Source organism: Micrasema longulum, unplaced genomic scaffold (genome assembly GCF_059751315.1).
Source record: "Micrasema longulum isolate JH-2025_06_02 unplaced genomic scaffold, ASM5975131v1 h1tg001511l, whole genome shotgun sequence".
NCBI lineage: Eukaryota > Metazoa > Arthropoda > Insecta > Trichoptera > Brachycentridae > Micrasema > Micrasema longulum.
This window is the reverse complement of record NW_028278695.1, coordinates 160,330-184,274: the sequence shown is the minus strand read 5'-3', so window position 1 is coordinate 184,274 and position 23,945 is coordinate 160,330. Positions and strand designations below refer to the sequence as shown.

Genomic DNA, 23,945 nt, shown 5'->3' with positions numbered 1-23,945 from the left:
CTTGAAGGCGGCCAAAGAAGGTGCACTTTTTATATGAAGAAGTAACTCATTACAAAGTCTAGCGCCTCGATTAGAAAAGGATTTGCTGAAAAATTATGTGCTATGTCGAGGAATGGAAAGTGATATGTATACATAAAAAATCTAAAACATTTTTTGAATAAATAATAAAATATGCATTCAACTGTATTCTATAATATAGCTTGGTTTACATTTACTCGCGGAATTTTAATTTTAATTGTTATATCTGATCTAGTTTTACTGTAAGTGCACTCTTTTTTTATAAAATCATGATTGAATAGTGTAATAAAGAAGCGAAATCTCCTTTTAGCAAATAAATGTTAATCCGGTGGGCAAATAAAATATAATATATTTAGTGATTTTATGTTAATACATTTTATAATATTTTAACATGGATATCCCAAAGTTAGACCTTCAGATATTAATTTTATTAAATATTTTTTTCTTTTTTCTTGTTAAGTTTTAAGGCTTTTATAACACTTAATTTTGCACCTTCTATACCGGAAACTTGGAAATATATTTAATACATTAAATTGAACTCAATAAAATTAAGTATATGAAGTTGGACAAGCTAATAATTCATTTACTTCTCATGGTTTTATTTTTCATACAAAGTAAGTTCAGTATCATGTTGAAATCGTGCATTGAATGTATTTTAGTCATAGTTGTCAGAAGATTTAGTTTTTTTTAAATATTTTTTTTAAGGATAAACCCGCCAAACCTCTATTTAGAGGCTTGTCAGCAGGTGGAAAAGAAGGGATATGGAAGAAGGTTATGAAAAATACACCACAACATCCTGAAAAATTGAGAAAAAATCTTTCTTGAATTTTTTTCTCGCAACTAGCGGGAATTGAACCCGCGACGCCAGTTTCACAGTTAGCCGTTTAACCAACTGCGCCACGACGCTTATAAAGATTTTAGGATTACGCTTGTTTTTTTGTCTAAAAGGATTCGCATACCCAAATCGTGCAATTTGAATAATAAAAGCATTTTTGGACCATAAAACTTGAACAAAAATATTCTTCGCGCAATATTTGTTCGATCGTGAATCAATGCATCGAAACAGGCGAATCGTTGCACTTGTGCATACCGGAAATATTATTTCACGTATGAGAATAACTGCTCCAACAGTTTGTTTAATATATTATAAAGCCACACTGATATACTAATCCGATGAAAAGACAAATATTCACTACACCAACTATATCTTCAGTGAAACTACAGAAATTTAAGGTATCAAAATATGTTACATACAGAATTCTATATTGGTAATTTTTAACACAATAACTGATTTATCAGTTAACATATTTTTATTTACCTGCTTTTATACTAGCATACAATGTTTATAGTTATTTTTCATCAGTCAAAACAAGAATGATCGTGTAATTCACAACGCGGTTGGCTTGTTCCCTTACGAATTTATTGCGAAATCGTTCTTTTAAAAATAACTCAATCCAAATCGAAACCACAAACTCTCTTATGCAAATAAATATAAAAATATGTGCCAATCCAATTAATAACTCTTGTAATCATTTTCATTATAAAATGTTATATATCGATATTTAGAAAAAACGAAGATGTTTTTAAACCACTTAATAATATAATATAAATTAATATATTTAAATTTACAGTTTTTTTTATTACTCCATAAATTCTGTAAACTTTCGTTTACAACGAGAGTGTAATGTATAATAAACATAAAATTCAGCTAAACCTCAAAATGACCTTATGTGGCTTACAAAGGCTTACAAAGAATGTTATTTTACGTACTTATAAGTAGAATATCTTCATTAAAGAAAAAATACATACAATACATTTTAACATTGAAAAAACAAATAAAAATATTAAGACTCCGCTACAGAATAAAATACAATTAAAAATGCAGCATGTATAGTACATTCAAATCTCTCGTGAACTTTGCTTATTTGTGCGTGAGAGAATAAAAATGATTTTAGTGTTCCTGTTAATACAAACGAAATTTGTAGGTTTCCACGGTTCACCGACAGGCACTAACACATTAACAGAAGCTTATTTAACATTTGAACGGTACCAACTTATGCAATTCAGTAGCAATCGAGGTAGTCTGAGAAATTGTTGTCCAATGTAGAAGGACGTAAGCTAGTTTCTTGTTTTACTAGTAATGACTTAGGACTTAGGATATAGAGATTTTGGTATTATTTTTGTTTTCTCTGGATATTTACTGTTTACTTATCAGACTGAAAAAGCACACATAATGATAAAACTGTGATTACTTTTTAATATTATTGTAAAATACATTATTTACTGCCTTAGAACGGGGAAGCTATCCCTAGTTAGGCAGTTTAGATGCACCAACAGCAAAAATAAAATAAAAATATATGTTTACTTTTACTACTTTATTAATTTGTTGTATAAATAATTACTTGTAAATTGCTGTAATAAATATGTAAAAAAAAATAAAAAAATTACATAGTATTGTCTTTACATCCTGCCGCTATTGAAATAATTATTATCTTTTTATTTTTTAATGTCAGAAACTATTTGTAAAGTAATTTATGTTTAGTATTTGAGTTTTTTTTTCTAATTTCTACTTTGTACGGGTTATATGGACCAATCGAGCTAAAATAAAATTATCCTATTACTCGTTTATAAAATAATTATTTATCTCCTAAGTTTTAGTATATATATTTAAAAAAAAATAGTAATCATATAATACTAAATATTTTACAAAGTATAATAAAAATTATTTAAAAGTAATTGAGAATGCCCAGGAGTTACTACAACTCATTTTTTCTGACGTGGATACCTTAAAAGAAAATGTATTATGGATTTAGAAGAAATGTGTCGCTAATGTGGGCATTTTAAACGGTAATTTGGTAAGACTGTCCTACTTTACGTATTTCCGCACACTTTCTTATAACTATCAAATAATGAAAATTTAGAAAAATCAAAAAGCACTTACTGTAGTCGCTGTTCTCGTCGGAGGTTCCGTTGACCACGCCGTCGGGCAGCAACTGGAGGTTCCTGTTCTTGATGAAGAGGTGGATCTTCCTCGAGGTGCCCGTGATGTGGCTGAGGTTGGCGGAGCGCTGGGCGCGCGGCTGCGGGGGCGGCGCCGCGCCCCCCAGCGCCAGCAGCGCTAGCGCCAGCAGCCCCGCCGCCGCCCACCGCGGCGCGGCCGTCACGCCCGCCCGCCCATGGCCTCGTCTCGAGCACTGGACCAGCGCTCGCGGGATGCACGCGCCGCTTCCGCTCCCCGGGATGCTGGCAAATCCTATCTCTCGGGCCTGGAGATTTATTGCGGACTATTTGTACTCTGTCAATCGCAGAAACCCTTTTTTTAATTGTATTCTCGCTTTAAATGCCTCTTTCAGCTTATCACTCGCGGTTTTACAAAACTGCAGCGAATAAAGATGTTTTTGTTATTAATCTTTTTAAAATTTATACTTCGACAAATCCAATATTATAGAGCTAATGGATAATCGCTAATTCCTTGAACTTTTTGTTGTTATTGTCGTATTTTCGCCATAAATATCTTATGCAATATAATCACTAAATATCAAACCAAATTATGAGTCTAGTAATGATCTCGTCTTTTTCCTTCTTCAGATAATTAATTTCTTAATCTGGCGAATAATAAAGAATTTATATCAGGTTCAAAGCTCTGGTAACCTGTAACTGCTGGATGGTTTAAAATTGCAAACAATACATCAAATTCTGGAGAATCTGTCTTAAAGATGAGTGTCATTCACAATAAGAAATCTTCAGCTCAAACTTGCTCAACACTTAACTTCAACACTATCAGAACCTTGAAACTAATCTGGAACAACTTACAAGATAGCGAAAAAACACGGTCAATGTCGCACTTATTTATATCCAGAACTAGGTGTTTCAATAGTTCATAGACTAGATGGAATACAGCTGAATTCAAAAGTTTTCAAGTTGTAGTAAAAATAAATTTTGAGCACCTCAACTAAATTAGATTAATCAAACTATGGACACTTCGCACAATTTATCTTCGACTGTTTGTCAATTCGATATTCGATTTGTAGTTTATCTTATTCAGTTGATCTTCTTCAATAATTTGAATCCCATTTATCAATCAGATCTAAAGCATTTCAGTTTGTAGTGATGATTTTTCAATGTATTATATCAGATCTATTTTCGGCTTATCAACAGTCCTTCATTACTCAAGGCATTGAGACTAAAATTTCGACGAGGTGATCCAAACCAAATTTTGGGTCTCTTTTGTGTTATTCTCTTTTGATAATGAGATAAACTAATCTAGATTTTATATGTTTATCTCCGTGTAATTTAGAAAAGTTTCTCAAGTGTTTGGTTGGGTTTTCATTCTGAGGATTTGTAATTTATTTTGTGTAATACTATTTTTTTTTCGTCTCCGCATTTAAACGTTGATCCCTTAAACGTCGTACGTAAGGGTAAGTCTTAATTTCTTCATTCGCCACAAGCTGATAATTCAATCCAAAACTGAAACAAAAAACAAAACACACCAGATAAGCAAAACTAAAAATCATTAGAATCGGGTTGCGGTCCTACGGCTAGTGTCTCGGACTCATGGATCAAAGGTCCGTGGTTCGAATCCCACTCTACCTTAACTTGATTCCCATTTTCTAATAGTGAGTTATTTACGACTCGTTGAAAATGGCCCTCAAAATTTAATGTTTGGGTAAATCATAAGAACGCAAATATTTATTTTTACCAAAAAAAAAACTTGACAATAGAATATATTTTGAATGGTATGAAATAGTGATGAAACAGATAATGATTGGGCCGTATACCAGATATTCGGCGAGCCCCTAAGCCGGATTAAAAAGTATTTCGAAGTCAATATATCTAATTTTTATTTGTATCTACCTTTATGTTCAGGTAAATGGCAGTAACCCACAAAAGTAACATTTTACGAGATGACCGAAAAATAGTTCAAACACCCTGGTACTCGAATTTTTCTCATAGTTTAAAATCAAACTTTAAATGGGTAAAATTACCACACGATATTTTTTTTAAAAAGAAATAAGGAAGTTATTATTTTATTTCGGGGCATTCATTTAAAACTGTTTTAAGGATTTTTTACAGAAAAGGAAGAAATATTAAATACATTTTTTTTTTGTGAAAGTATTTTTTTTTATTTTTAAGATTTTCACATCCGTTCAGATGATTCGCAACAAAGTTTTAAATGAAGATGTAATGTAATCAACCCTGATTACAAACGCTGTAATGCGATCCAAAACGTCGGAAAAGAGTGCAAACGGCCAACAGCATAATAACCCAAAAAAAGGTCATTTAGATTGTCGTCTTATCTCGTAATTATGCATTTTTGCGAGAAAACTTTATTTTTACCGATTTTAATCATTTTAAAATTACTCTCATGAGGGTTGAATCTTTTTTGCAAAATTATCCCCAACTTATCAATTTGACATGTCCTATCTATTCAATTAAGTTGTTATCGGTAGTAAGACAAAAAAATAATTGGATTTCCAGCGTCGATGGATCAACAATATTATCTTTAGACAGAAGATTGAGATGAGTATCATTTATTATTTTATCGGATTTGATTAATGTTTTAGTAAAAATAAAAGCATAATTATTTTCTTCAAAATCAGACATTTACAAAGTGATTTATTTAATAGTAAATTTAACTTTAAATAGTGCCATTTAAAATGGTATTTAGTAAATGCCCATATTATTGAACTATTTTTTGAAGATTAAAACAATTACAAACTTTTCTAATCTTCGAATTTTCCAAGATAGCTGAAACGATATCATTGATTCGTTAGGCAAAGTTCAATCGAAATGACAACCTAAAATATAATCTTTTTTATTTAAGTAAAATGCTTCTTGTTAATTTTTTTTTAAATTTATTTATCAAAAGCATACAAAAATTAACATATGAATTATCAAGTCCTACTGAACTGCATAAAATGCAGTTCGTCAGCAGGTGCTTATAGTTCTAATATATATACATAATCTTATCACTTAAATTCTATAAAAAACTTCATAAAATAATCTTTATATATATGTACAATTCTTCTGCACGTGTGATGTCAATAAACTCCTCCTAAACGGCTTAACCGATTTACGTGCGGCTTCAGGGATATGTAGATCTTTGCGCTGAGCATGTTTGTAAATATTAAAATTTTCAATCAAATCTGTAAAAAAAAGTTAGAAGCATAAATCTTTTTTCCATCGACCTACCAGGGTTGCATTCGACGAGAATGCTGGAAGGATGTTGTTTTTTTGAAATTTATTATATAAATAAAAGACGAGTGATACTTTAATCCACAAATTTGGAAAATCCAGTGACCGGTTTCATCGCTTTCGCGACATCTTCGAGACTGGTATTTTTTTAAAGGAGTTCAATGTATTTATACAAAACAGAGGTAAGGATAGATAATTTAAAATTGTATGAAAGTAAATTAAATAAAGTAATTTTTATCTTAAGGATCATTATCAAAATTTTTCCGGGTTAACTAATGAGTTGATATAATGCTATTTTAATGCGTTTCAGTATTTTATTTGTATCTATCCTTACCTCTGTTTTGTATAAATACAATGAACTCCTTAATGAAGATACCAGTCTAGAAAATGACGCGAAAGCGATGAAACCGGTCCCTGGTTTTCCAAATTTGTAGATTAAAGTATCACTCGTCTTTTATTTATATAATAAATAACAATGAACATTACATCAAGAATTTTCACTTACAAACTTAAATGTTTTAAAAAATTGTTTTTATGTGTTTAAAAAAAGTTTGTTTTTTAACGTTTACAAATAACATTCGCTATTTATTGATCCCAATCAGATTTTTTCCTGACATTCCTTATAATTTTTTCCCATTTATTTCTTTTTACTGGATTTTTGGTAACACTAAAGTAATATTAACTGACATTCAATACATTTTTGAAAATCGCATTCAAGAATAAAGTGCACCCATGTTGGTGAGAAGAGCCGAGTTTGAATTTTGCAAAAGAATTTTATGTTGGCTGCGGCATATTATGCATATTTTTTTCTAAAGAAGCGATTTACTGATGGTGTTTATCTAATTAAAGTGTGTTTATTTGTGTTGTCAATGTTCAAAGTTGAAATTACAACCCTACTTGAGACATGCGACTAACTCATCATTATTACAGGACGTCGATCATTTATAAATCAACAAACAAGCACTTGATTTTGATATCTGCAATAGCTCCATATCAACATTTATAATGCACATATTGCATACACAGAAGTCCCTGTGTTGGATCAATGCAAAATTCGCTTAAGGATAGTTATCAATGTAACAAAAAATTGAAAATGTCAATCCGAAATACGAAAATGACTTGCGGTTATTAAATTTTCCCGGGCTTTTAGATACTGGTAATATTTTCTGGGTTATTATGCCGCTTGTTTTTCATCATTATTTGTTGTCATCTCCGAACCAAGAAAAACCTAATTGAAATTAAAAACTTAATTGAAATTATTGTAATGCATACAAGTATTATGTATGAATAAATATTTTTTATTTCTTTTGAATATTTATAGTGGCCACTTTGCACAAATGTTTTTTTTTTTTTTAAGGAAAAATATTTTATTTTGCCAAAAGAATCAAACCCAAGACGTTTTGAATGGCAGGCAAATACGCTGACTATTACACCACCAGCCGTTAAATAAATAAATATTTTTTACCAAAACGTAATCTGCTATTGACATTATTTTTAATACTAACATCAAAAAAAGATTTTGTTTTTAATAACTTCGCCATTTTTTACTGTTTATTTCAAGACAATGATTACTCTGTGAAAATGTTACCACATTCAAGATTCTGAAAAATTTTTAAAATGCAAAAAGCATCGCGAGGTAAAACCGGACTTTTTTTCAAACATTAAACGGGATTTTAAAGACACAGGTTTATAGCTAAAAAACCGATAATATATTTAAAAACAATAAATAAAACAATATAAATAAAATATCAGTGTTGCATTCATTCATTCAGTGGCGTTACTCGAACGCAAAATTTTTGCATGAAATAATTTTATCGATTTTATCAAACACTGCGTCAAAGTAATTTGTATCTTTGATTTACGAGAATTCGAACCGATATTTTTTTATCAAATTTCCTTTTTTTTAAAAACGAGTTTTATCAAAAATCTTAACGCTCAGATATTAGAAACATCAGTTCGCCTCATTCCAACAGAAGCAATTTTACTCATGATTGAACTGTTATTTGTATACCGATAATTAGGTAAATATCTAATAGATACTTGCATTGGTTGAAATTTTTAATTAAAATGTTTAAAATCCCATGAGAAATAAATGCAGGAACTTACTTAAAAACTCTTAACTTAAATACCTTTTCTGTCATGCTCCGCACACCTATTATGGACATTTTATTAAAAACTCCTATCATAATCCCAGGTTAAAATGCATGAAAACAACTTCATAGAACGATTAATTAAATTTTGGTTGTAATTAAATAAAACTTTGATAATAATTCGATACGCTACAGCCTCTTGTCGCCATACAAATTTATATTGCAAGTCTTGGCGCGAAACATATATTAAACTAGACGCACGGCGGTTGTTATTAGATTTTTAAAAATAATTTTATGCGAGTTGTGGGACGGTGTAAGCATGGCTCTCTATTTCGGATCTTGGCCCTTAATAACGAAAATTTTACAATAAAAAAAAATTATATCGTCCATACAATTTCAAAAGTGCATGTCAAACTCGTCAAACCGTCAAAGCGAATCGGGTTGTGGTCCCGAGGTAGTATTGTGGACTCACGGACTAAAGGTTCCAGGTTCAAATCCCACTCTACCACAACTCGATTTCCATTTTTCCAGCACAAGTTACTTACGACTTTTAGGAAATGATCTGAAAATTAAAATATTGGAGTTAATAGTAAGAACTCTAGTATTTCTCTTTTTTCTAAAGAAAAACTTTATCTTAATGAATCACAACAATGAGTCATCTTCATCATCGTACCTCTTTCCACATCCGAAACGGTGCATAGGGCACTACACTGGAACGCTAAATGCAGCGTACCTCGATCAACGGATACATGAAGGTAACGTTCAATCGGTCGTACTCTTCAGGTACCTTCCATCCCATGGACTATGGATAGTGAAATATTTCAGTGTTAAACTAACTTTAAAATAAACATTTCGCGCCAACCCTGCCAGGAATCAAACCCGGGACGTCAACAGAATCCATTGATATGTAAATTGGTAATAAATCTAGTACTTGTCTATACTTATATGAACGCGCTTAAAATGTTATTTTTATTTATTTATTCAAAAAAATTACACATGTTTAAATATAAATAAACCTAATAATGCTTTTTAGGCTGTGCCCGTGACAAGTCATTATAATTACCAATAAAAAATACTTAATAAAATTAATTGAATAAAATTATAATAACATTTGATGCAATAGATAACAATCCAGAAAAACAAAAAAAAAACATATATAAAAATTAAAATACAAATTAAACAGATTTACATTCATACACAATCAATTATACAAAATAATAGTACTCGTATCATTAAAATCAATAGAGAAAAAAATATATGAAAACATAATTCAAATGACAATTGAGATATGGTTTCTAGAAACTCACTCTATACTGTAGTAGAAAATAAGAGTAATAAATAATATGCCAAATAACAGTGAGTACTTAAAAAAAAAATATATTGTGAAAAAATATAAAAATATTTTAATATATTTAATATTAATATGTTTTGATTAATCTAATACAGAGAGCAAAAGAAAAGAGAAAACATAAAAAAAGCCTACCCATAGGAAGTTCAGTGCTATCGGATATTGGATATAAAAACGCTTTTTTACATGTTGTAATAATTAGAGCATTTCATTTAATATTCGCCTTTTTTTCAAATCGGTCACAAGTTCTTCCAAATCAACCAATGACAGAGTATTGTGATAGATTTCCAGTCTCCGGAAAGCCAGCTCACCAATCAGCAGAACTCACCGACGACAACGTGTGACGTCACTTGCGGAGTAATATCAAAATTACAAAACTGTAAAAAATCATAGCGTTGATATATTTTTTTTTTAATTTTGGCATATTTTGATAGTCAATCGACGTAAAGTATAACTAAACTGCCTCGTCAGATGTAATCGCTAAAATTTATGCATACTTTTGTATGCATAAATTTTAGTATCTTTTGTATCGTTGTTTTCAACGATTTAAAAAAATTAAGATGTACAATTATAAATAATTAAAACAACATTATATATATTATTGGTAACAAATTAAAAGAAAAGCAAAACCGACAAGACAATAAGGTAGTTAAAAAGAAAAAATTAAGGAAAATGGAAGTAATTATACAATAACATATATTCAAACAAGTAGAGGAATTTGTGTATCTGAGAAGTATGTTTACTAGGAATGGAATGACTAAGAAAGATATTGAAAGGAGGATGAGTGCCGGGAACAGAGTGAACGATGCACTTAAATCAACCTTGGCAAATAAATGTTCGTCGCAAGAGGCAAAATTAGCAGTTCACAATGGAGTCCTGGTCCTGACCCTGATGCAGGGGAGCGAAGTATGTACTTGTAAAAACAGGGATGAAAGTAGGCTGAATGCTTTTCAAATCCGATCTCTCAGGCGAATGTGTGGTAAAACTATGTACGATAGATGCACAATTGTTGAGATCCATACATTATGTAAGGCTGAAATAAGCATTATCGACACAATCGAGAAAGGAGCTCTACACTAGTTTGGACGTATAGAGTGAACGGACAGCGAAAAAACGGCTAAAAATATTTACAATGCAAATGTTAATGGATGCAGAAATAGAGGAAGGCCGAGAAAGACATGGCATAACCAAATTCAACAAATACTTGAAAATGGACATGTCAAAAGTCGGAATAATCACTGCTTATCCTTACGGATAAACGGCGTAATGGTTTGCTTTTGTTTTTGCTGTTAATATAAGTTATAAATTTAAAATACTCGGTACGCTTCTACTCCAATTTGTCCAATAAGCGCTTTCACCCTATAATAGACATCTTCAGAATAGTCAAAAAATTAAATTAATCAAAAATAGAATTGTAAAATTGAGTATTTTTAATTAAATATTTCTTGGTAATTTCTTCATCTCAATTCTCTGAGATATTAACCTGTTTAGTAATATATGACGTGTAGTACAGAGTCAGGTACGCCTCTGATCGAAAATATTAAGGTCACAATGACTGCTGATTGGTCGCGAAATTGAAAGCGGACCAAATCGTAAATTACAATAGGGGTCAGTGCACTCGCGGTCACATCACAAGACCTTGTGGTAATACTGCCAATTGGACATAGGAACTACGAATAACGTTCAATACACGCGATAATTACTGTGAATTCAATTTGTCCGAGGTGAAAAATACGAAGTGAAACTACCGCTTTTCACGTCACTGAAATTTTTGCCATATATTTAAACAAATTATAATAGTCAAAGGTCTAAGATAAATGCAATAATGATTTGCTGACAGATGTTGATAATTTGTGTTTTTTTGTTAAGCTAATCAACAGGTTTATGGAAACCCTAACAAATTGGCATTAATGAGTATATCTGGTCTTTTTTATCTGGTCTCCATATTATGATGTTCCCATCAAGAATATTGAATCAGTTCAACATCGATTTTTGAGAAAGATAGGCTGGAGGTTGGGCTTATCCGGATACCAATATACGTATAATGAGCTAGAAACTAGCTTAAATATATATTCTTTTCAAGACCGTCGAAATAAATCCGACCTTCTAGTCCTATTTAAAATTCTCAACTCACTCTTTGATGCGCCTGAACTACCGAGCTCAATAAAATTAAAAATTCCAATTGGAAACGACAGACAAAACTTACTCTTTCATACCGATAACCATAGAACTAACTATGGTTTTTATTCCCTTATGCCCAGAATTCTTAGGTCTGCCAACAAACATACCAGTCTTGATTTCTTTGATAACAAGTTGTCTTCTTTCAAACGATCACTGAATCAAATTCAATTATAAACACCTCTCTCCCGCTTCCACTCCCACAAAGTCTACTATGTTCCATAGTGTCTTTCTACTTTTCTTTATAAAAATTCTCCATGTAAAAATATGTTCGTAATAATACCCAGTGGGCGTTTTTAATAAATAAATTAAAATAAAATAAATAAATCTAAATATACATAATAACACTTAATCTAAACTATCTTAAAATGGACATAGCAAGTGTGTCATTGTGAGTCAGGAGTGACAACATCGCTTGCTTCTTGAATGCTTGCCCTTGCTGTTGGGACACATCGACAGTACCGCTTAATGAGATTTTGTTCACTGTTCCGAGCATCCTTGGCAAAGGGGAAAAGAATCCAATGTTGGTTTTATAATTTCCCACAGCAAAGCATTGGTACGCAAATTACGGTGAGGTAAATTAAAGTTAATCTGAACAAGAATATCATTAGCATCTATACAGTTAGATATTAATTTGTGCTAGAATATCAAACCACCCAAAATCCTTCTGAATTCTAAACTAAAGATATGGAAGTACTTTATCATAATAGTTAATTATGAAGGTATTTGATCCCATTCTAAATATTAACGATTTTAAAAATTTACGTTGCACTGATTCAATTTGCGTTATATGAATATTATAATAAAGAAACCATATTTTAGAATTAAATTCAAGCAAGCTACGAACAAATTATTTATACAATGTAATCGCAATTTTTGGGCTATTGAATAGCTTAGATATTCGCAAAATAAATCCACAGATTTTGGACGTTCTCTTGCAAATGTGATCAATGTAATGGTTGGATTTAAGTTTTTTATCAAAAAGTATTCCAAGATCTCGAAATTAAAATGGATGATGTATGGATTTGTTTAGATTGAATTCAAGTGTCAATTTGTCCTATCCTTCGTAATCCGGTGGCCCTTGACTTGAATTCCACAGTCACTGACTTATTCTTTCCCTGCGCTGAATTAAAGAAGGAACAGTAATTTGTGACATCTTAATGGACAAAAAATCACAAAAAAACCTTATTCAAAGGTCAATCTAAGATAGCGTGCGCGAATCAATAAAATAACTTGAAGAAAAAATTAAACGATCGAGTGTTATCCTGGAACATGTGTCAAAGAAAGGAAAACGTAAGTCCTTATTCATTTCATTTAATTCCTGGATTAACACTTTTAACATAACGTACATCGCAAAATCAAAATTACATAATTTTCTTCGAACACGTTTCGGGAAAAAGTGAAGCCTTATTTACAGTCTCAAGGTATCGAAGGAATTAACGAGACAGATTGTTTTTTAAAAAAGATGAAAGTATAACTAAATGAAAGATAATTGTAAACGGGGATATTTTAAAACAGGAAGAAAAAAATCTCGTGTATCTGGGTAGAATATTTCATCAACATGCTATCCGCACCCGATGGTGCATAAAGCATTGCACAGGTACACTTAATGCAGCGTATAATGAACGTCTGTCACGTGAAGAAAACGTGATTAGTGATTTCCTTATTCGAGATTTTTACCTGAAAGCAGCCATCAAGTCGAAAACACAAATCCAGAGATTTAGTCCTATTTCATCCACAAGACTGTATTCTTTATCCCCTAGGACACAGGTAATAGAGTTTTTTTATATTTAAACATTTTATTGTAATATAGGGACCAGCACTATAATACTGTAGAATTTTGTAGGTACATGCCATTCGAATGCAGTTAGTTGCATTTAAAACATCGAAGAGGGTCACGTTAATGCAAACGACATTTCAAAATGATCTGTCGATAAACAATTATATTTATTTTCCATTCATAAGGCTTTGATATCTTCTGAAACCGGCAGCATTGCCCCGAGTGTATTCATAAAATACCATTTTTATTTGAAATTTTATAAATAAACTCAATGATTCGTTAACAGAAAGAATCATCACAAACGTAAATTTATATTGATTGCCATAAAGCTAATTGAATTAAGCATCAACTTTTGACAATAAGAATTCATTGTACGATTATTTAATTAAGTATGTAGAATCACTTTATTTTTTCGCAAGCGTTTAATTGCAATGCAATGTTAACACTAGTATAAAAATATACGTATATTTACAAATAAGTTACTAATTTAAAATACTTGGTTCACTTCCACTAATTTTTTCGACCAATTAGCGCTTTCACCCTCTAATGGGTATCTTCAGACTGGAGTCTGAAGAGTCTAAAGAAAAATAAGTGCAAGTGACTAAGTGGAAGACTCCAGTCTGAAGATGCCCATTAGAAGGTGAAAGCGCTAATTGGTCGAAAAAAGAAGTGAAAATGTACCAAGTATTTTTAATTAGCAACTTGTATGTAAATATTAGTTATTGCATCATCACAACGGGATTCCATCAATAGTTGTCAATAAATAATTTATATCAAATAAAGTACATACTCGTATAAAAAATAAATAAAAAGTATTATCATTATTATTTTTCATCCCCTATTTAGGGACAAAAATTAAGGTGAGGAAAGTATATTCTACTCTTCTCACTGCCAAGCTATTCTCTACATATGATTTCATTTAAATTATTTATTGACAATTCTTGATGGAATTCCATTGTAATGATGTAATAACTTATATTTCCATATAAGTTATTAATTTAAAAAATACTTGGCACACTTCCACTTATTTATTTTGACCAATTAGCGCTTTCACCCTCTAATGGGCATCTTCAGACTGGTGATGCCCATTATAGGGTGAAAGCGCCAATTGGTCAAAATAAATAAGTGGAAGTGTAACCAGTATTTTTTAAATTAATAACTTATATGGAAATATAAGTTATTACATCATCTATACATATGAGATAAGAATTTACTTTACTGTTAACACTTAGTTTTAAATAATCACCGGCCCTTTAACGTTTTATAACGTGTTTGTAATTCGTTAATGTACCCGAAAAAAAATTTAAAACATTAAATGACAGCTTCTTTCGATTCGTACAGTACTGTTTTCAACCCTTATAGCGCAATCACAAATAATTATTGACGTGCATAAAAACATGCTAAGCATTTGAGCGATCGCAATGAACAATAATAAACATGCTTAATTTATCGCAGTCATGAGTCAACGCGTGTGTAATCTCTAAGTCAACGCTCGTGTCTGTTCGTTTTTTGTTTTCCTGGTAAATAAATGCAGTTCACTGGTGAAAAATCGGCGTTTACTATAAAAAAAAATCAATACATTGAATTAGCAAAATATTAAGGAGTATTTAATACAAAAAAGTGTAAATCAAATTACAATTACTAAGGCGACTGCTTTTCTTGTCTTGCCAACCGTCGGCTTAATGCAATAAATAGCATGATAAATAATAAATAAAAATAGCAGTTTTTAAATATTTTACATATTTACGCCGGTGATATTCAAATATGTGATTGCACGGCAGGATTATACGTCGCAAAACGTAAATATGTTGACATTCAATATTAGGTGTTCACAGATGTTCCATTGTGATCGCGAATACGACAAACAACCATGGTGAGAAATTGTTATCACATCGCTTATTGGCACGTCGATAGTTATTTGTGATTGAGCTACTAGACTGGAATTATGAACATAATTTTAAGGCGTTATAACGCGTATTTAGAACGTAAATATGCGCTATAACGCATTAAAATTGCGTTCATAAAACCAGCTCTAGGCCACAATTACAAACGCTATCTTCATCACTTATGAAGACGGTATAAAGAAAATTCAAAGTATCTTCGTCGGTAACTATTTTTATTAATAGTATTTTATATTTCATACAAAAAACATTGTGTTACTTTGTAGATAAATAAAAGATATTTAACTTTACATTGTAATACGGGCTCAGATCAATGATACAAATAGAAAACGCAAATCATTTGCAAAGCCAGTAATTGTTTTCTCATGTTTTGCACTAAACAAATCCTTTCTTGGTAATGTCATAGCTAGTATAATATTATGAAATCACACGTCTAGAGCCATAAATCTTCGGTTTTTAATGATAACTACACTCGCTCATTTTCGATTGCTATTTGTAACCTGATTACGAAGATTCTCGAACCAACCTTAAAAATACTGGTTATTCTGTTACGTTAATAACCATTTTTCATATAATATTATGAAAAAAAAATATGTTAGAAACATACAAACAGCTAAAAAATTTGAATTGTGTTGCATTTGTCTACTTAATCATATTACATATCGGTTTTTACACACCAATATTGTATAATATCTGTAAAAAAGACTCCCACGTCTAGCGTAAGACTCATCTGATTATTATATTTTTATTCATTTTATTTTTAAAAAATTGCAGTTTAAGTATTTATTTATTCATTTTTAAATTATAAACAAAGATTTATAATAAAAAATATGTGCTTTAACAATATACTTTTTTTAAAAATATATTTTTTTTAAAAATATTTTACATGCGAGAAGAAACAAAGAAGACTTACATACATAAATAATTAACAAAATATTCAGACAATTTTAAAAGATAATATTTCATTTATGTACACCTATATTATTTATATAACAAAACGTACAATAAAAAAACTAAAACATAACATAAACAATACATTTGTGGAGCAGTTTATTCAATATTGGTTTGGGCGAATAAGACAATCTATTTATCATACATTATTTATGAACGTATTAAAGCATTTTAGACTGTGCCTGTGCTATACTTTAATAATTAACAGGGAAAAAATATAGGAAATTGGAAGAAATAATGATACCTTATGCAATAACAATATTAAAAATAACAATCCAAAAAACAGCGTTTAGTACTATAAAAAATGATTTAGAAATAACAAATAGTAAGGAAATATTACATTTATTATTCCACCTCCTCCCGTGAGTTATTAACAACTTGTTGAAAATGGCCACTAAAATTGAAATATTTGAGTAAATTATAAAAACGCAGATATTTCTTTTTTTCTAAAAAAATAATAATATTTAGTTATATTTTTTCATTTTATATTCATATTTGTTGATTGTTTCTAATCTTTGTATATCAGAGGTCTGTGGTTCGAATCCCAACTTGATTCCCATTTCATAATAGTGAGTTATTTACAACCCATTGAAAATGGGCCTGAAAATGAAATATTTGGGTAAAACATAAAACCCAAATATTTATTTTTATTTTAAATATGTTAAAGCCTTTTGGGCGTTAATAAATAAACAAATAATGTTCGAGGATTGCGATGTATACATTTCTTATTTTGTTTTAATTTTTTTTTTGTTTAATATTCTTTTTGGTCATTTTTATTTCTATCGTAATTGTAAATAACGAGATGTAAATAACTCACTATTAGAAAATGGGAATTAAGATGGGGTAGAGTGTGATTCGAACCGTGGACCTTTGATCAGTGAGTACGAGACACTAGCCACCGGACCACAACCCGATAATATTATATAAAAATAAACAAATGAAAATACTAGAAACTGAATTATATCATGTTTAATGCCTTTAAATGTTGTGTAAGGTTTTATCATATTTTTCTGATTATTTGTTTTTTTCTGTGTCACGTAAATAATATTTTTTAACATTATTTTTATTTAGAATCTAAACAGTAGGCCATATTGCAAAAATAAAATTAATCTCCAGATATACATATCTAGATAAGAGATACTTATTATATGTATTATCAATACAGATAAGAAAATATTATGGAAATGGATAGACCTGTCTCGGTCAATGAACTTATTTCAACAGTTGTTGTTGTATATGTCAAAACTGAAAAATCATAGATCTAAATCTACATGAAGATCACATTTTTGTTTTTATTTTTTTATAATTACAACATGCACCTAAGGAATAAGACAACCCATGCAAACGAAAAACGTAACCTTAGTAGATTCACTACTTTTTTTTATTCTTAAAAGCCTTTTTTTATATATATTTATTCTGCTTGTATAAGAAAATGTTTTAGGCGTATATATTGTTGTGCTATATTTAGTTATAAAGGTGCTAAACTTGCTTTGTTTCTTTGTTGTTCTCAATATGTGTTATTTTCTAAATGTTAATATTATTTGTGTCCCGAATTGACTTATTGTAACTCCTGGGAATGTAATTCAACGTATAACACTAGTAAAATATTTTGTGTTATATGATTTGTAAATAAAAAATAAAATAACATAAATAAATACAGTATTCTTAACATGAATTTTGCACAAGTATGTTAATTTTTACATAAGTAATTAAAAATTAACAGGATCTTCCCAGGTTTTTTTTAAATGTAATTTTTAAATAAGCAAAAATAACGAAAGTAACAGTGTTATATTTTTTCTGTGGGACGTCGGATAATTTTTATTCAAAGGTTTTAAATATGCTTTTTTTTAATTACCTAAAGATAGACTTTTGTGCCCTCAGGAACAAACGGTACGTATTACGTTTCTACGCCATACTTGTACGCAATGTTTGTCAGAGGGGCGCTCTGGGGGCATGACGCATGACGTCAAAATAACGTAACTCCAACTGCGACCCGTTTTTTGTTTGCATTTTTAAACCCGAAAATTATAAATGAAAACTGTGACAGGCATGACGTGTGACGTCAAAATGACGTGATCCCAACTGCGATTCGTTTTTTGTTTGCATTTTAAAACCCTGAAATTATAAATGAAAACTGTGTTTTTGTACATCAATAGTTATTTCAAATTATTTAATTAAGTAAATTCGTGTAATTTTGGCGTTCTATTCACGTCACGTTCTTACGTAAAATGGCGCATATTTTAACTTTACTGTAAATCACTACAAACTAGGAATGCCGCGTAGTTAGCTCTTACAATGAAAAATACAAACATGTATCCTAAACATTAAATCATTGACAAGCAAAATGAATCCTTAAACAATACTCGAGACATTGCAGTGGCGATAGTTAATGAGTTACTATTTATTTGTTTTCCTACATTCGATGCAGGTGACCAACGAGGCACAAAACCTCTAATTACAAACTTTTCTCACAAACAAAGCCCACCTTGGACAGTCAGACATCATTATAATGTAGGACGCTAGTACTGTAACTTGTAACTGAACATCGCACGGAATGCAAGGCGGGCCAACAGAGGGCGCTGTCGAACATCGGCATTAACTTTGTGAAATAACATGATTGCAATAATCTTTTTTATACGTGTATAAAACATCGAAATTCACGTTCGTCGTAAAAAGGTTTTTATTTTATTTATTTATTTTGGAAAAAAACAGCAGTTTTTACATATAATTCATATAGAAGATACCGGTACATATGAACTTAAATCTTATCTACGCCTATAAGTTATACTTTATAATTAGGATAGGAAAGATAAAAAAAAATAAGTTGAAATAAAAATCAGAAGTTTACATTGTTTTAATGCAAAACACATCAGTAGCCCCAAATACGCTATTTTAATATGTATTAAAATCATCGAAAAAAATATTGTTTTACAATAGAAGGTCTTTATAGATTTAAATTATTAGAAACTGCACGATTTTGTTCAATGCAATTCCCGTGGTTTATCCTTTAAGGTACAGATATACAGGCTGTTCTTTAAACCCTGTCACATCTGGAACCACGATGATCAGTATGGACAAGAAAACATATAAGCATATTTAAAAAAAAATTCAGAACGAAAATTTTTTTTAATTGAAAATATTGAACAAAACAAATGGTTGCGTACTTCTGCAGGGGAAAAGCGAGGGAGGCGCCGCCGCGCGGTTGACGGTATATCAGACTCCCCCTTCCCCCCTCCTCGTTTCACCCCTGCAGAAGTAAGCTACCATTTGTTTTTTTAATATTTTATTTTTGTAAATTGTATTCGTTCTAAAAATGTATTTTAATGTGCCAATATGTCTTCTTGCTCATACTGATCATCGTGGTATCGGATGTGACAGGGTTTAAAGAACATCCTGTATAAATGAAAATATAATGGATATAACTAATAAATGTACCATAAGTAGTTATTCTACCTCATATTTGAAAATTAAATTAACTATCCAAAAAGCATATAAACGTAAACTTATAGGTACCTACTTATCTAAAAAAAAAGCTATTTAAATTATGTTCTTGTATGACTTGATTATGCACTATACCAGAATAAAATTGATAGATATTTCAACAGAGATGTAGATTTGTAAGAAGGAAACGTCCAAGTCGGTTAAATCCATTACTTATTTAAAATATTCACAAAATAGCGCATTTAAGTATCAAATTTCTGTATAAATGCGCCGCTTATTGTACCCACCCACCTTGAATAGTATTAAGATTTTACTCGTATGTTGTAATAATCAGTCCAACACGATTTCCCGCCGATATCGATCCGCCATGACAGTTTGCGTTTTCGTGAAGTCGCAATTATACCCTGATCCGTTTCTTCGGCCTAGACTCTCTAACCGACCTTACATAGGTTCCTCAGCATAAATACATACATGTAATTTGTCGCCGTTTTCGTTCGCTAAGTTCGTTTTCACGGCTTAAGTAGCGTCTTACATATTACACTGAAATATTTTTCTAAATTGAATTTCGGTAAAAATAGCCAACAAGAAATTTTACCTAACTAAACTGAGTTTTGTTAAAATAACTTAAAAGAAATTTTACCTAACTAACCTGAATTTTGATAAAAATAAATAACAAGAAAGTTTTGAATTTCGTATAATAATACAGTTAATTGAGTTGATAAAAATGGATTTTTCATACAAATAATTAAATATATGCTTAATCCACGACTAATTATTGTTATTCGCGGGTAGGAATTTATATAATGATTAAAGGCCTCGTTCTAAAAACATCAAATGTTCAAAATTTTCCAAATGTTATTAGATTTTATTATTATACGCGTCCATACAAATAGTTTTTTCTAAATATTTCTAAAAAATCGTTGGTAGCCACTGTTAAAACACGGTGTTTTTTTGAAAACAACAATTGAGACCCGCTTTTTTCAAAACTTGACACTAGTTTGAAACGTAATTTTCCAGCCGAGGGTTTTTTGTAATTCGCGTGAACAATCTTGTACAGCCTAAAGGTTATCTAACTTTTAATTTTTGTATGTAGCTAAAAGTTTTATTTTATATTTCACTAGCACCCAACATAAATTATTGAAATTAAGGATACACTATAAAATATCGTGTTTTTAAAAAAAGGATAAGACTTTGATTTTTATTTAGGCCGGTTTTTAGCGTGCTTTAGTAAGTTGTTTTTGTTGAGTTAGTGTATTTGATACGTCTCGGTACGTCTTTAAGTTTAAAAAAAAACAAATCTTCATATGAATATCGTATTTTAAAAAACGAACCTTAATTGTCCAAGTCAATTTGTATGAATGATACCCTTTAATTAGCATTTCTATAACTGTGTAACGTCACTGTCACTTATTGTTTGACTGTCTCTTTCTTTCTCCCACTGTCGCTTTTGGTTCAAAAAGTGTTCTGGATATTTCTGGATTTTTTTTTAAATTTTTGATTATATAATTATACATTTTTACAATTTTTTTAAAATTTTAATTGTTATATTTTTACTAAAACTAAAATCCACCGAGACACTTTCTGCAGCTTGTTGGTTTATATTACTGAATATTTTGACAAATCTGAATACGAAAAGTTCAATACTATTCAAGTTTCTGAAGAAAAAAAATGCATTTCAACCATTCTTACTATATTCTTCATAGTTTGGACTAAAAACCACAAAGGTTCAAATATTGACTTGGAACAGTAATTTTGTAATAACACTGTAATTTTGTTGAATATTTGAATACACAATAATATTAATAAAATTTTCAAGTTCTATTCAGTGCACTAAAAGTATATATATTTTTTTATTCCATCAAAGAACATCAAAACCATAATAAAACCGTGGTTTTAGTTTAAACACTCCCCTGAAAAATTATTGGTTTGTGACATTTAAGATTTTTAAAACCAAGTCTTCAATTACACTATGGTACCAAAGTACAGAGCATGTTGTGCCTTCTTTTCTCATGATTTAAACATTATATTCACACTTGCTTCTACTTTATACGAACGAACAATATATTGACTCTGTGCCGAGCACAGCGTTATCTTCTTATAACCACGCTTAGGTATACTAGATTCAACGTGATTATCAGTAATAATAACTCTGATATTCGTAAGTGCGTCTAACCATGTTATTACTTTTTTGTTTCGTTTTGCACTACAGTCTAATGAAACAGTATACATAAAAGACTTAAACGGAAATATTTGCATCGTAAAGAATTTCTAATTACTATAATATTTGGACGTAAACTTAGCAGAAAAGTGTATCGACTGGCCAAAAAATGGTCTAAAGCCTCGAGTTCTAACTACACTCTAATTTGCCAAAATAAATAACGCGTACTTTGTTATTACCAAAATATACTCAGACATAATGATGCATAGTGGCGAATATATCTCACACCACGTCAAAAATTATAATATTGAAAATCGTCTTTACACCGTAATGCAGGTGTCCTAGTTCAGCACAAATTAAATACAGAACGAACGGTAATGTTCGTCATATTTGTCCTTAAAAAAAAAGAATTATGTAACCTGAGTAATAATAATAATGATCACAAATTTCCCCGACAGCGTGAGCTTATTGCCGACAAGGAAGAGGACTCAACACCAGGTTAGTCAGTATTATGATATGTTGTTTTTTTCTGGTCCTTATACAGGCGGCCTCCGTGGTGTAGTGATCAAGACGCTTGACTCACGCACGGAAGGTTCCGGGTTCGATTCCCGGTGAGAACACTAAAATTAAAAATGTGATTTTTCTCAAGCCTGTAATTCACCACTGTAATTAGGCCCCCTGGCCTGTTGTAGTGCAAAAAAAAAAAAAAAAAATTTAAAAAATTTCCAATAGATTTTTGGCTGCATCCACTAGCTCATATTGTCAGTTTAGCGAATTAACTTATTATTCCGCTATCATAAATTATGTTTAAAATGCAAAGGTACATACTATTTACATGATTCACCATATTAGACCTGATGATGTCGATTATTGTTTTGCATTTTTTCTCAAAACCTCAGATCGCACAATATATAAATAAAAAGGGTGTTCAAAAACTTATACAACATGGAATTTTCACAAATCGGGAAAATATAAGTAATATTTAGAGCATCTGGGATGTTTTTGAACGACAAGAGCCATAATATGGCCATTAATTTAGATGCAAGTTTTTTGGCCTTTTTAGTAGTTTCTGAGTAGTGAATCGGGTACTTATGCCCGTATGTACAGACAAAACTCAAGGTGAGGGAATACGTTTAGTACATTTAACTCTTATCTCTTATGCACAGAATAACTTGAAGGTGAGAACAGTTAAACGTACTTTCATCACCTTGTGTTTTGCCGCTATTTAGCCCGTATTTACGGGCATTAGGGAATAAAATATTACATAAAACTGCACACTAAATTAAATCTAATTTTTCCGGACTTTAGTACAAAAAAACTGGTTAAATGATATGTTTGTACGTGTAGGATTTCATAAATATATTATACTTAATATATTCGTTTTTATACAATACAAAACAGAGACTAATTAGTACAGTAATAACCGTATTCAAATGTTTTGCTTGAACCTTTTTACTTGTTAACAGTTCCTATGAGTACTTCCGTTTAGTTTACATACTTGTTGCTACTGTCTCATACCGGTAACCCCATTTCGACTCAAACATAATTGTTGTCTTACCGGTAAATATTTATTTGACGAATCTTGGCTGCGCGGTACAAAAGCACTACGAAAAAGAACTTTAACCTGGTTTGACTATTCGTTCGTTAGTTTCATAGAAAATATTATTTCCAGCATAAGACAACAAACCAAAATTTTTCTGTGTTTGCAGAGTGAAAATTCTTTTATACAAGTATTAAAAATGACTTATTTTACTTGTTTTATTCTGAAAATGCGAAATTTAAAAAAAAGACAATAATTTTGCAGGAAGGACCAAAAATTATATTGTTTCGTGGTTATATTTTGTGATGGCTATCTTTATTTTAACACTTAATATACGTATACAGT

General features: G+C 30.6%; 1 protein-coding gene and 1 long non-coding RNA gene across 2 annotated transcripts in view; both read right to left on the bottom strand.

Annotated features, from left to right (window-relative positions):
- Positions 1-1,862: 1,862 nt before the first annotated feature.
- On the bottom strand, positions 1,863-3,296 carry LOC148275107 (uncharacterized; the record flags this gene model as incomplete). Its single annotated transcript, XM_088236135.1, has 2 exons — positions 1,863-1,873; positions 2,960-3,296. Coding segments are annotated over 2 exons (348 nt in total), but the record flags the coding sequence as incomplete, so codon positions are not given.
- Positions 3,297-3,359: 63 nt separating this feature from the next.
- Positions 3,360-23,945, bottom strand: part of LOC148275106 (uncharacterized) — a 65,877-nt gene continuing 45,291 nt past the window's right edge. The window contains exon 3 of the long non-coding RNA XR_015824117.1: positions 3,360-4,485. This is a non-coding gene — a long non-coding RNA (uncharacterized LOC148275106). The remainder of the gene's footprint in view (positions 4,486-23,945) is intronic.